At 39.9% G+C, this 14,942-nt stretch overlaps 1 protein-coding gene across 1 annotated transcript in view; it reads left to right on the plus strand.

Annotated features, from left to right (window-relative positions):
* The window catches only part of trak2 (trafficking protein, kinesin binding 2), a 32,112-nt gene that overhangs the window by 3,473 nt on the left and 13,697 nt on the right, over positions 1-14,942 (plus strand). The window contains 5 exon segments of the mRNA XM_061683218.1: positions 3,163-3,295; positions 3,423-3,608; positions 8,521-8,577; positions 13,708-13,784; positions 13,863-13,979. Coding sequence (XP_061539202.1) covers positions 3,241-3,295; positions 3,423-3,608; positions 8,521-8,577; positions 13,708-13,784; positions 13,863-13,979 — 492 coding nt within the window. The 5' untranslated portion in view covers positions 3,163-3,240.

The raw sequence follows: 14,942 nt of genomic DNA on the forward strand, positions 1-14,942 counted from the left end.
CTGAAAATTTCACCAGATGTTGGGAACAACTCAAGTAATCCATACATATAAAGAAAGTAGAACAAATAAGATCAGAAATTAAGTTGTGTGTAATAATTTGAAATTACTAGACTTTACACCGATCTGATCGGCCTGATCGGTAATTTGCATTTTATGCTGATCGGTTTTAATGTCATAATTTGCCGATCTGATCAATGACGTCATTGATCGGCTCCGCAAAAGACATTTACTCCGCGTCGCCATCGTGTACAGTATATTAGAATCCAAAAGCTAGTTTATTTTTAGCCTTGTCGTGTGTCTTTTGACGTAGTACTGTAAATATCTGACCACCAATAAAGTTATTTTTTTAAAAAAAACGTGTCAGCGGTATGGGATAGACAACACGTTTGAGACAGACCTGTAATGGGATCAGATGACAAGACAAATTTGGTCTTTCACGATTGCACTATGTAAGACTACTGCAATAAAATCTTGTATTCTGACACCACCGCATCACGTTTTTTTACAATCACCGGGCTTCATCTTGTCAACTCAACCGCAACCAGATACACTTGTTACCATGCCGTCGACAACAATAATGAATCGCGTCTTATGTTTATAAGAACAAAATGGGGGAAAACGTGTGTTGGTGGAGAGGACATTCAGGAGAGGACATTCGTTTCAGGCTCGCTTGAGGTATTTTCACATACTTTTAATACGATACCACTTGCAAGCAGGCAACTAAACGTTATGTAGCCTTGCAAGCTAGTGCTAGCACTAACGTTTGTAAGCGAACATGCAAGCATTCTTTCGATTCATGCTCTAAAGTGTTAGTGTGTGTGAAGTAATTTAATTACAATAATTTAATTACAGTAAGCTAGCACCCATTATTTCTGTCATGTTGTAATGTTGGTTTGACCTGGTTGATTAGAATACATGATCTGACTAGAGCAATGATTTCCAACCTTTATGGAGCCAATGCACATATTTTACAATTGAAAAATCTCACAGCACACCAAGAAACAAAAATGTCACAAAAAGTGGATACATTAATTACTGTATGTACTTCCTGCCATCTAATAGAAGACCATTCATTTGTTCTGTCTGTCACTATGCCTCACTGGCATAAATAGATGAACAAAGATGGATTATTTATTGTAAATATAATTTTTTGAGCAATTAAGTACAAATTATTAAATTATTAGTACATTATATAGACACATTTCTCCAGCTTATGATCGGATCGGTTATTGTTTTTTTTATTCTCGGTGATTGGCCCCAAAAATCCTGATCGTGTAAAGCCTAGAAATGACACAGGGAAAAAGTATTGAACACGCCAATTGGTATTTATTTTATACGTTGTAAAAAAGCCTTTGTTTGCAGTGACAGCTTCAAGACAGCTCCTGTATGGAGAAACTAGTCGCATGCATTGCACCGGTGTGATTTTGGCCCATTCCTCTGCACAAGCAGCCTTTAAATCTTGAAGGTTCCGTGGGCTTCTTTTATGGATCTTGAGTTTCAGTTCTTTCCATAGATTATCGATTGGATTCAAGTCAGGTGATTGGCAATTCTAGGAGCTTTATTTTTTTTAATTTTTAAACCACTTGAGAGTTTCCTTGGCAGTATGTTTTGGATCATTACCCTGCTGAAATCCACCCTCGTTTCATTCTCATCATCCTCGGTGTCAAGAATGTCTCTATACATTTGCCCATTCATCTTTCCTTCAATAATGTAAAGTTTGCCTGTACCATTTGCTGAAAAGCAGCCCCATACCATCATGTTCCCACTGTTGGTATGGTGTTTTTAGGGTGATGTGCAGTGCCGTTTCACCTCCAAACGTGGTGTGCATTATGGCATCCAAAGAGTTAAATTTTGCCCGCATCCGACCAGACTATATTCTCCCAGTATTTAACTGGATTCTCCAAATGTTGTCCAGCAAACTTTAAACGAGCTTTGACAGCTTTTTTTTTTGCGGCAAAAGTTACATACTATCGTTTTAAGACATCGAGGCATCCATATTCCTACTTGTTTATATCCACCAGACTCTGTTTTTCTTCATCTCCTGTTATGTTTTTGTCTCTTTATCTAAGTACTTTTAAATAGTGCCCCCTTAGTTTTCAGACTGAGACACCACATAACTCAAACACCTTGTGTTACAGGCTACATTTAAGTGAAATGTGTGGCAAGCCTGTTGGGGGAGAAAATACATGTAGTTAGATGTTAACATGTCAGTAATGACAAATTGTTACACTAAAAAGTGTTATTTTAGTGAAACTTATGCCAAGTTCAAGAAAAATTCGTTTTTGAATGATATTAGATTAAATAAATTATTTTCATCACAATTGCAAAACAAAAGGGTGTTGTCAAGTATCGGTTCTTGGTGTCAGTGAGTACTCAAATATAAGTACTTGAACTCATACTTGGTCTCAACAAAAAGTGCTATAGATGTATCCCTAATGGGGAGGATATGATTCAACCCTGAACTCGTGCTTGAAAGAGTAGCGTGCACATAATGAAACGAGTAGAGCCCACGTGATGGACCGAAATATATTTATTTCATAAAAATTAACCAAGTTGATGGAAGATGAATGGAGGCTGACAAAGTTAGTAGAGCTGCATCTGCTCAGCCGCTGTGTCGTGGGTTTGCATGTTTGCAAATTGGAAAACTGTTCTGTGGTCCGACGAGTCCACATTTCAAATTGTTTTTGGAAATTGTGGCCATCGTGTCCTCTGTAGCAAAGAGGAAAAGAACCATCCGGACTGTTATGGAAGCAAAGTTCAAAAGCCAGCATCTGTGATGGTATGGGGCTGTGTTAGTGCCAATGGCATGGGTAACTTACACATCTGTGAAGGCACCATTTTTATTATTATTATTGATTATTTACTAAAAACAAAGTTTATCCATTTGAACATTCAATATCTTGTCTTTGTAGTGTATTCAATTAAATATAGGTGGAACATGATTTGCAAATCATTTTATTTTGTTTTTATTTATGTTTAACACAACCTTCCCAACTTCAGTGGAATTGGGGTTGCACATAGACAGACAGACTTGTCTTATTTGTTTCTTATTTGATTGTTAACAGATTTGTTTAGGAATAATTTATTTTTTGGACACATCCCGTCTTTACCTTTTTTCTTTTCTATTCTAAATTATAACTGAACTTCTCTATGCTGTGACAGCTGACTGTGTGAGGCCATCATCCACCACTTCTGGGGCAGGATGTTGATGTGACCCCACACGACCCTCCTCCTCCTAAAATGTTTGAAGTCAAACCACGAGCCGTGGAGAAAAAGGAGTCCAGCACAGACACTGGTACGTATATATTAGCATTTTGTACCATAATATTTGGGTCTGGTGCTACAAGACTGCTATAAGATAGAAGCAAGTAAAGTTACTATTCATGACATTGTATCCTGACATCATGTCTTGTGACGCACAGATGAGGGCCTGGGGAGCAGCAGCAGGCCCTACGGCTCAGTGGGTTCTGGATCAGTGGAATCGGGGTCGTTCTACTTGTCAGACAGCCAGGACTGGGTGGTGTCCCAGAGCTGCTCCCCAGAGGAAGGCCCCACCCAGCTCAGCGCCATCTCCCCCATGCTGGCAGAGGAAACTTTCCGCTACATGGGTAAGTGTGTCCACGTTTCAAAATCATGTTTATGATGCAATGGCATGTGAGAGAGAAAACAAACACTTCTTAAAGATTCAATTAAAATTTATTGTACAGTAGTGCCCTAATATGAGTTTAATTTGTTCCGTGACCACGCTTGTAACGCAAAACGCTTGGATCTCAAATCATCTCGCCCCGTTGAAATGAGTAAGAATGGGATGTCGCAGTACAACTTTTTCAGTTCTGATACGATACCCATATTGCAGCCTTAAGTATCGGCCGATACCGATATTGATCCGATATCAGCACAAATCATACATACTCTTACTTATTTTGTAGTGTGGAATGTTAGGAATGGCTTCAATCAAGTGATATTACTCAAACGGAGAAGCAGGTATGACAAAAACTGACCCCCATTTATTATTAATAGGTTACATAAGGCTTAACCTTAAACATAATATACTACAATTGAATAAAATAAAAATTAAATTATAAAATCCTGAAAAATAAATTAAATAAAAACAAAATCTATACCTGTATACACAGGATTTCAATTGCAACATAACTACTATGTTAAAAGGTCCCCTTTCATCTCTGTTTTGTTTTTCTAATTTTGATCATTTTTTATGTCCTTATCTGGTTTGCATGATAATTTTGGTTGGAAATGCCAAAAATGTCATTTTTCAAGCTATTCAAGTTAGTCTTTTCTGCTTGGCATTTGAAACGGTCGGATTTCTCATTATTATGTGACATGTAAATGAGCTTTGCTCTGATTGGATTGCTCATCTTCTCTAATTTAAATATGAAAAACAGCCTGCGTCTGATTGGTCCATATCACTGCGTCTGCTTGATAAATGTCACCCTTCAATGCCATCTTGTGTGGGAGTTATACACTCGGAACACACATTAAAATAGTCTATGAGTATACATATGTTGTCTTTTACCACAACGTGTAACTACATTTGCAACTACCTTTGCAACTGTGCTGGCTGAAATAGCGAGGCCCGCACACATCTGGCCACCGCCATTCACATGAATGGGAGCAAAAGACGAGCTCAAAATAGCCCCCTCGGCCATGTCACCCACATAGCCAATATCCCATCTCAGCCAGTCCACGGCAACTAAAATTACACCCGTGAACTGTGCCTCACAATGACCTAGTACACACACTAAACTGACACCTGGGCGAAGCACTCCCTCACCGCCGCCAAAGCCCAAGCCATCACGTCACAAAAGTGTATACAAATTACTGTCAAGCACAACTCATCAAGCGCTTGACTGCTGGCCCACCATAGAGAACGTCAGCCGACCGAGACACGAGAAAGGCGGCCACTGCGAGCTCGTCCCTCGCTCCCACCTCTGTGATTGGAAGCGGCTGGACGACTGCTGGTGACAATGAACTCAAGCCTCGCCACTCCATCCACCACAGCCGCATCAAAGATCACAAATACAGCTATGTATTGTTGTAAAACACGACATATCTATACTTTATGGAGTGTATTTTTTATGGCTACAGCAGCTGAGACTCAGTCGTTAAACCCAGAAATAGCGCGTTGCTGTTCAACTGAGTTGTGTGGGCAGGTAAGAGCCATGAAGTGGTCAGGTGTAATATGAATATAATTAGCACAACTGACAGTGTGATGACACTGTCAGCGATTTCGAATCCAATCGTTTGTAAGCGGTTTTGGTGTCAAGAGGTTTTTGCATTCATACGACAAACAGCATAGATTTCAACCTTAGACCATGTCACAGACTCGTTTTGACTTGTTATACATAAAACAGGAGAAACAAAATGGATGGAAGGGCACATTTAAACTTAAACGTCATCATATTATACAGTTGAATAGATTAAATAAAAATATATATTATAAGAGCCTGAAAAATAGCCTCAATAAATCCAGTGAATACAAATTGTACTTTTAAAATACAAAACATCAGTCCAAGTTCACGTCACTTTTTTATTGTCAGTACATGGTGGGCACAGCATTTAATTTCTCTATGTTTGCGGAAATACACTGGCACTCTGTGCCAACATATAGCGCTCGTAGCTAAAAATCTTCATTGCAAGTCAAAGCAAAACATTTTATGAGCAATTGCTCGTATCTCAAAAAGAAAACGTTAGTTAGGTCACTCGTATCTCAAGGCACCACACTGTACAACAAAATTAACCCTGAACTGTACTAAGTGATTATTTCGCATACAACTAGAAGGAGCCTGTGTACCACTCTAGTTGCCTTTACAACAACACTTTCAGAATCATTGTTCCTGTACAGTGGAGAGCATCTCTCACCTCCAAGACTATTCTATAATAAAAGAATGCGCTAAGTTTTGCAGGCGTCTCCAAACTAATTCCACACAGGAAAAACTGAAGGATGCAGGGTCAACTTTGATATTGGTCACCTTTTGTTGAAGAATAATATTAGCTTATGTATAGTATATCAAATTATGCTCAGGAAGTTAAACATAATTAACGGGAAAAATACATCTCATCTTTGTGTTTTAGGTGACGACGTTTTTTGTTTTCTTCCCATTCAAGAACCTGTAAAAATGCACTTAATTCGCGATATTGTGTGCAGTGCTTGCACACACTTTGTCACCCACATAAAATGTTGCTTAAGAAAATACATTTACAACTGTCCCAAAACGTAATTTTACATCACGGCAGCAGGGTGCTGCAGCTAAAAAGAAATCCTTACTGATGCTTTAAACACTACACGCACGTGCGTTTGCCTGTGTCTATTGGACACGTGAGGGTTCCCTTTTTACTCGATGTACAGCCTCTTTAATTCCAATGGCAGGGAATTAGAGTGGATCTGATTCTGCACATGGTGGTCACGTTGGCTTTAACATTATCCCCTTTTACGCTGCAAAGCCGTTCCTCTTTTCAGCCCTTTTTTTTTTAGTCTCACGGAATGGGAAGACAAAGTCATTCCGCCAGTGTTAGATGTTACAGACAGGACAGTGCCTGTTGTCCGATTGCGGAAGACAGGTTGAGGAAAATTGGGAAGGAGTGGGGTGACTGCTGGCTTTTGGTGACTCCCTTGCAGCTGAAAGGGAGTCATGGGAAATTGAAAAGGGAGGAAGTAACGCACGCGCACACACAGACACACACGACTCAGTGTCCCACAGTTTCCTATAAATACCCTCTTTATAATACTGTACTTAATCTGCATCGTTAACAAGAAATGCAGGTAGAAGATCATTTACACACTATCTGCTAGTGGGATACAACATGTTCATCGCAGTACCTGAGATCTCAACATGGAACACAATGGTATTTCCTTCAGTTCTTAAATGACTGAATGAAATAACTATAGCTGTCTTCAGTGATAATATTGTTTTGCATCAGATTGAGCTGCAGATTGTCAATGATGATTGTAACATATAGGGCTGCAATAGTTAATGGAATGACTCGAATAATTCGTTTACAAAAAAGGTCAAAGTAAAATCTCTGTCTCGAAGCTTGGCAGGGATTGTTTTTCCACACGGACCAATATTTCTGTAGTTGCATGCACCACTCCATGTAGAAATAAGTAGGTGCAATGGTGGCGAGGAAAGAGTCCATAAAAGACAGAGAATGTCCAAAGCTTAGGATCATTTCAAACTTAACAAGGAAGGTCAACTGCAATGTGTACCACAACTGCAGATCTACAAATCGCCAACACAAGGTATCATATCGATTTTTAGCTAATTTAATATATCTTACCATCGCTACTTAGAATGTATTGTAATGACCCCGCAAGTGGTCAAGGATAGACACACCCGTCAGTGCACTTTCAATCGCTTTATGAAAAAACATACGCTCACTAAGCTGCTAATGGCCACAACTCACACTGATTTACTCAACACCAGACTGGCTAACAGGTTAGCCAGTTAAAAGCCAGACAATTCTACATTTTCATTTGCTGATGCTCACGTCACTCACCAAGCCAGACCCCGCCTTTTAAAGCCATACACACTCAGTCACAGATACTACAGTAGAACGTGAGGATTGCGACCCCAAGGGGACAAAATAATACCCGCACCTCACATACACGTTATTGTGTTTATTAATGCAAAAAAATATATATATATCTGATTACTTGGCTAATCGATGGATCAATCGGTAGAATACTTGATTCTATTAACAATCTTAGGGCTGCAGTCTTAGTAATGTGTACATACACGAAGTGAAGTCATGGCCAATCATTAGTGCTGATATTGCCATGTAGGACTGTCGAATGATCGCAGAAATAGTGACTGGAAGCCAGTCATGTTTATAGTCAGCTTGTGTAGTAATCCATAACTGAAAGCATGCTGAAGTATCCTGTGGCCTCTGGTTATACCCTGGTTCCCACGATGTGGCTTTTAGTTCCTGGGAAATGTTCTTGCAGTTGAGATGATGTGTGATCAAACCGAGAAACTAACACAAACATACAGAAAATTCATTTACCAAAATCTAACTAGAAGATATTGACAGTGATAACTAAACCAAAGCATTAAAGTCAAAGCAGTAGGTCCAGACAGAAGAAGGAATGTAACTGTGTGTATCAAAGATGGCACCCAGTTATTTTTGCACTGAGCTTGGTTGCGGTTCAGTGTTTACATCCAGAGGTCAGAGTAGGCCTTGGATTACAGCACCATCTGCTTCACTTGAAAACTGCCTCGCATTACTTGGGAGAGATTTCATTCTCTGAATATGAAGCATATCCGGGCCCATGTGTTCAGTAAGCTGGTCTACTGGCTGATTGAATAGAACTGCATCTTCTCTTCAAACAGGTAAAAGGCAGAATGGCACACAGCTGCTGGTGTACATTCAGGTGCTCAAAGTAGACCCAACTAATCAACACGTAGAACTAACGTGTTATCTGGATTTATAAAGTTTACACTCTCTCTCTACATTTCTTCTCTGCTGCATTTTTAGCTTTCTTCTCTTTTTATCTCTCACTAGCATATCTCTCTCTGGACCACCCCTCTCATTCCCACCCTGCCTCCCACTTCTCCAAAGGTATCTTTCTTGACCAATCTGATTAGTGTTAGTGTGAGGTAGGGAACTTAAGTGCAGCTCCCACATCTGCATTTCCACTTCTCGATTTTGTTTTCACAATTTGTCTAATCAGTCTCGTGCTGTAGTAGTTTCGTGTAACGTGTCTAAAGATGACCACTAGCAACTACTGCACAGATACATAGCCATATTTTAGAGGCAGTCCTCCAATGGATGGGTATTTGAAGGAATTTCCTTCCTTGATAATGAGGAAAATTACCACTTTTTTCATTTATTGTACTAATAAGATATTGGGCGGATTAAATACTGTGGCTGTGCAACAGCAAGCAAGTGAACTCGGGAACTTCTCTCCATTAGCGTTCTGCCAGTTTATGGGTACATACTGTATGGTCTCGCAGAGTGTGCAAGCTTATTTTTTAGTTCAAAACAATCCTGGACCAAAAATTGCTTTCTTCCTGTTTATTTTATCTTTTCATTATTATGGGAGCTGGTTTAGCCAGAAAGCTTCTGGGATCTATATTATTTGAGCCCTGCGATATTTACCGTCAAATGGTTAAATCCATTATGCTTCCATTTAAGGCTGCGTAGTATATCGTTTGCGCAGTAGTCACATCGCAGGGTCTTGCGCAATGTTTGTGTATCATTATGCAATCAATCAACTTTAATATTCACAAGTGATGAGCGGAGGGACCTGATTGGACATGCTAATAATATTAGCACCAATGTTATGATAAATTATAACCCATCAAACAACACACGCTGAGCAGCCCTTAGTGTTACAGTATATACTTATTTTTTGGTATGACTATCAATGAGGATAAGGGAAACAATTACATGCCTGCATTTACTGTATCTCTCTTCAAAATGTGACTAACGAATGTATATCGCTACAGATTACACTTGGTGCCACAGCATTATTGAATGGACAAACCTCAGTTGTACACAACATGTTTTGTTTAAACAAATGCACTCAAATATAGAAATATTAATGCACATCTTAAAACATAGGTGTAAAATAACAAATTGATTAAAAACAAGTGAATAGTGTTAGGACTGCTATTTAATTTACAGTCTACAGTATAATTAGACATGAAAAGAAATGATTTTAACTTCTTGTCTGGGAGGACTATTGCTCAATACCACAGTACATTTACAGTGGGTACGGAAAGTATTCAGACCCCCTTAAATATTTCACTTTGTTATATTGCAGCCATTTGCTAAAATCATTTAAGTTAAATTTTTCCTCATTAATGTACACACAGCACTCCATATTGACAGAAAAAAGTAGAATTGTTGACATTTTTGCAGATTTATTAAAAAATGAAAAACTGAAATATCACAAAGCCATAAGTATTCAGACCCTTTGCTGTGACACGCATATATTTAACTCGGGTGCTGTCCATTTCTTCTGATCATCCTTGAGATGGTTCTACACCTTAATTGGACTCCAGCTGTGTTTGATTATACTCATTGGACTTGATTAGGGAAGCCACACACCTGTCTATAAAAGACCTTACAGTTCACAGTGCATGTCAGAGCAAATGAGAATCATGAGGTCAAAGGAACTGACTGAAGAGCTCAGAGACAGAATTGTGGGAAAGCACAGATCTGGCCAAGGTTACAAAAAAATTTCTGCTGCACTTAAGGTTCCTAAGAGCACAGTGGCCTCCATAATCCTGAAATTGAAGACGTTTGGGACGACCAGAACCCTTCCTAGTGCTGGCTGTCCGGACAAACTGAGCAATGGCGGAGAAGAGCATTGGTGAGAGAGGTAAAGAAGAACCCAAAGATCACTGTGGCTGAGCTCCAGAGATGCAGTCGGGAGATGGGAGAAAGTTCTAGAAAGTCAAGACAGAACTTTTTGGCCTTAATTCTAAGTGATGTGGGGAGAAAACCAGGCACTGCTCATCACCTGTCCAATACAGTCCCAACAGTCAAGCATGGTGGTGACAGCATCATGCTGTGGGGGTGTTTTTCAGCTGCAGGGACATGACCAGTGGTTGCAATCGAAGAAAAGATGAATGCGGCCAAGTACAGGGATATCCTGGACGAAAACCTTCTCCCGAGTGCTTAGGACCTCAGACTGGGCCGAAGGTTCACCTTCCGACAAGACAATGACCCTAAGCATACAGCTAAAATAATGGAGTGGCTTCAGAACAACTTTGTGACTGTTCTTGAATGGCCAAGCCAGAGCCCTGAATTAAACCCAATTGAGCATCTCTGGAGAGACCTGAAAATGGCTGTCCACCAATGTTCATCATCCTACCTGACAGAACTGGAGAGGATCTGCAAGGAGGAATAGCAGATGATCCCCAAATCCAGGTGTGAAAAACTTGCATAATTCCCCAAAAGACTCATGGCTGTATTGGCTCAAAAGGGTGCTCCTACTAAATAATGAGGAAAGGGTCTGGGTCTGAATACTTATGGCTGTGTGATATTTCAGTTTTTCTTTTTTAATAAATCTGTAAACATTTCAACAATTCCATTTTATTCTGTCAATATGGGGTGCTGTATGTACATTAATGAGGGAAAATGAACTTAAATGATTTTAGCAAATGGCCGCAATATAACAATGAGTGAAAAATTTAAGGGGGGTCTGAATACTTTCCATACCCACTGTAAATACAGGTAGACTTCATACAAATAACTCCACATACTTTTTTTCTCTGCTGAGTATACTTTTTGTAGAGAGGGAAAAAGAAAACGGGTATGTTATGCTGTATTTTTTAACACCACAATATGTATTGCAGAGTAAAGAAAATCCCAATGTTTTTCCCCCGAATATCTTGCAGCTCTACTTCCATTGTTTCAAGATGCTGTAACTAGAGATGAAACTGTACTTTAGAACGCAATTTTCATATCAGGGCTGGCACCGGGTCATGAAACCTCTTAGCCAATGTGGCTAAACAGTATAAAAATCTCCTGGCCACACTTGTGTAGTTAGTCACAACCTCATGTGCGTTTATGTGGCTAAACCTTTAGCCACACTTAATCAGTCCTCATCACTAGGAGGGAAGCTGATAAGCCTTAACGATGCGGACCCAATTAAAACTACCTAGTCGTCAATCAAAAATGTAAATAGATTTTTGTCGATGAACATAAAATATTTTCACTCAGGCTACTATATACACGAGCAGATTCGTGTCATTTATAATAGAGATGCACCGATACCAGTATCGGTAATACCAGTATCGGCATTGGCGCCGATACCAGTATCGGCATTGGCGCCGATACCAGTATCGGCATTGGCGCCGATACCAGTATCGGCATTGGCGCCGATACCAGTATCGGCATTGGCGCCGATACTGTACGTTTATACTTGTACTTGGAGTCGAACAAAATGCTCCGATACTACACCACCAATACTTTAAGGTAACACATATGACAACACTTTGTTAGCAGAATACAAATTATGGTCTGCAAAATTGATGAACTACGGTTGCGGGTTGCATACCAAGTTTCTTGAGCCCTGTCGTCGGCTCCGCTCCGCACTGCTCGGATCCAGCCAAGTCAACACCGTTCTCGTCATGAAGCCGCCTCAGCCGTTCTTATTTTCTTATCTCCTTTATGCACTCATTTCACACAGTGCCCCATAGTGTTCAGAATGAGATACCACATAACTGCCTTGTTTTACAGGCTACATTTTGGTGAAAACTGTTGTACAAACATGCAGTTGGATGTTAAAATGTCAGTACTGACACAGTCTAAAGAGTGTTTTATTTGAGTGACACTTGTTCTATGTTAAAGAAAATAATGTTTTGTTGAATAATATTTGGTTAAAATAAAACACATTTCATCACTATTGCAAGATGTAATCCATTATCAAGTATCAATACTTGGTATGAATTATCAAATTTAAGTTGTTGAACTCTTACTCAGTCTGGAAAAAGTGGCATCGGTGCATCCCTAATTAATGGCAGAGTGCAATTATAGGAATCTGATTTCTAACTGCATTTTGCTGTCAAATCACTTTTTGCCACTTTTTGTCTTGGCCATTCCAACTCCAGACTGAGCTTTGGCTGCTACTCAAGGGAATTTGAGACGGGTGCTCGTGCAGTGTGGGGTCACATCCATACCTCTCTGCTCACACGCATGCCACCTCTCTGCACAGGCAACGAGATTGTAGTTTTCAAATAATATGGACTAGTCACGGGTACGTCCCGTTATTATGCAAGTGTATCTGTAAATGTTGCCATTAGCGAATGTTCGCTAGCTACGTTAGCTGAATAAATAATATCAAGTCATGGGTAAGTGTTTTAGCCAATGTTAGCTAGCCACAGTAGCTGAATAAATAATATTAAGTCACAGGTAAGTGTTTTAGCTATTGTTAGCCAGCCATGTCAGCTGAATAAATAAACATGAATTCACTGATGATTGTTTTTATGTGTGTGAGTAAAGAGGTGCGCGTGAGCAGAGAAGTTTGGAGGTGACTCCAAACTGCACGCAGAAACTCTTTCAGTTTTTCAATTTTCAAGTTTTCACTCCACTGCAGGAATTAACATTACATCACTATTTTAAAAGGGATGCACACACAACAACGCAAACTACGTTAACAACCATAGGACACTCATTTTAAGTTGAAATAGTAATACTACAGTAATTGTTTGAAATGTTATCACTGTTTATAGGTAAACTAAACAATTTCATCCCGAGTTTAACTACAGAATGACACTCATTTTAATTTGAAACAGTAATACTGCAGTAATTGTTTGAAACGTTATCACTGTTTATCGGTAAACTAAACCATTTCATCCTGAGTTTAACTGCAGAAAATTACCTAATTTTTTGCGATCAGCGATCGAGACTACATGTCAAAATTCTTCCTGAATTTCGTTCAGCAGTGCTTAAAACAATGGATGTACCGATTACCCAAGATTTGAACAAATATAATGCATTGAGAATGGAAATGTGACCAAATATCATCAAAGTCGACAATGTAAATAATTTTTTGTGCAGCTGGCTAATTCACGTTGCTCGTGGTCAAGACTTTCTTAAAAGCTGACATGTTACACAAGTGTGTCTTTTAGTTCTTGTGGGATTTCCTGAATGCTTACATTTTGCATGCACATGCTACACGGCATTTCTGTGCCGTTTCCATGTACATTATTCTAAAAGATCTCAATGTATGGTCAGTCCTCAGTTCTGATCGTGTGGAGCAGATGACCAAGACGTACAATGACATCGAAGTGGTAACTCACCTACTGGCCGAGGTTGGTATCACTGTCATGCCACTAGTGCTCACATCAGATCATTCCATTAATCCTGTGTCTTGTTTATTCATTGATTAGCGTGACAGAGACCTGGAGCTGGCAGCTCGGATCGGACAGTCACTTCTACAGAGGAACCACCTGCTGCAAGAGCGCAATGAGGCTGTGGAGGAGCAGCTAGCACAGACTCTGGACCAGGTAGCATTAAATACTAATAAAATACAGTAAAAAGTATTCATTGGATTTAGATTTCCAAGTACTATATATACAGTTCCCTCCCAAGGTATTGGAACGGCAAGGTCAATTTGTTTGTTTTTGCTCTATACTGAAGACATTTGGGATTCAGATCAAAAGATGAATAAGAGACAAAGGTTCAGAATACCAGCTTTTATTTAATGGTATTTATTTCTAGATGTGTTAACTCAGGACAGAGCACCTTTTTGTTTGAAGCCACCCACTTTTCAAGTGAGCAAAAGTAGTGGAACAGAAATAATTAAATTAACTTAAAGTGAATAACCTTTAATATTTGGTGGCATAACACTTACTTGCAATAACTACATCAAGGCTGCGACCCATTGACTTCACCAGACTGTTACGTTCTTCATTTGAAACGCTTTTCCAGGCCTTTACTGCAGCGTATTTCAGTTCTTTTTTTTTTTCTGGGGGTTTCTCACTTCGGGCGGCACGGTGGACGACTGGTTAGCACATCTGCCTCACAGTTCTGAGGACCGGGGTTCAAATACAGGCCCCATCTGTGTGGAGTTTGCATGTTCTGCCTGCGTGGGTTTTCTCCGGGCATTCCGGTTTCCTCCCACATCCCAAAAACATGCATGGTAGGTTGATTGAAGACACTAAATTGGTGTGAATGTGTGCTCAAATGGTTGTTTGTGTATATGTGCTCTGCGATTTTCCTGGTGACCAATTCAGGGTGTGCCCCGCCTCTCATCCGAAGATAGCTGGGATAGGCTCCAGCACGCCCGCGACCCTTGTAAGGATAAAGCGGTACAGAAAATGGATGGATGGTTTCTCACTTCACTTCAGTCTCCTCTTTCAGGTGGTAAAATGCATGCTCTATTGGGTTGAGGGCCGGTGATTGACTTGGCCAGTCTAAGACCTTCCTCTTTTTCCCCCGATGAAGTCCTTTGTTGCGTTGGCAGTGTG

The sequence above is a fragment of the Phycodurus eques genome, chromosome 1 (genome assembly GCF_024500275.1).
Source record: "Phycodurus eques isolate BA_2022a chromosome 1, UOR_Pequ_1.1, whole genome shotgun sequence".
In the NCBI taxonomy this organism is placed as follows: Eukaryota; Metazoa; Chordata; class Actinopteri; order Syngnathiformes; family Syngnathidae; genus Phycodurus; species Phycodurus eques.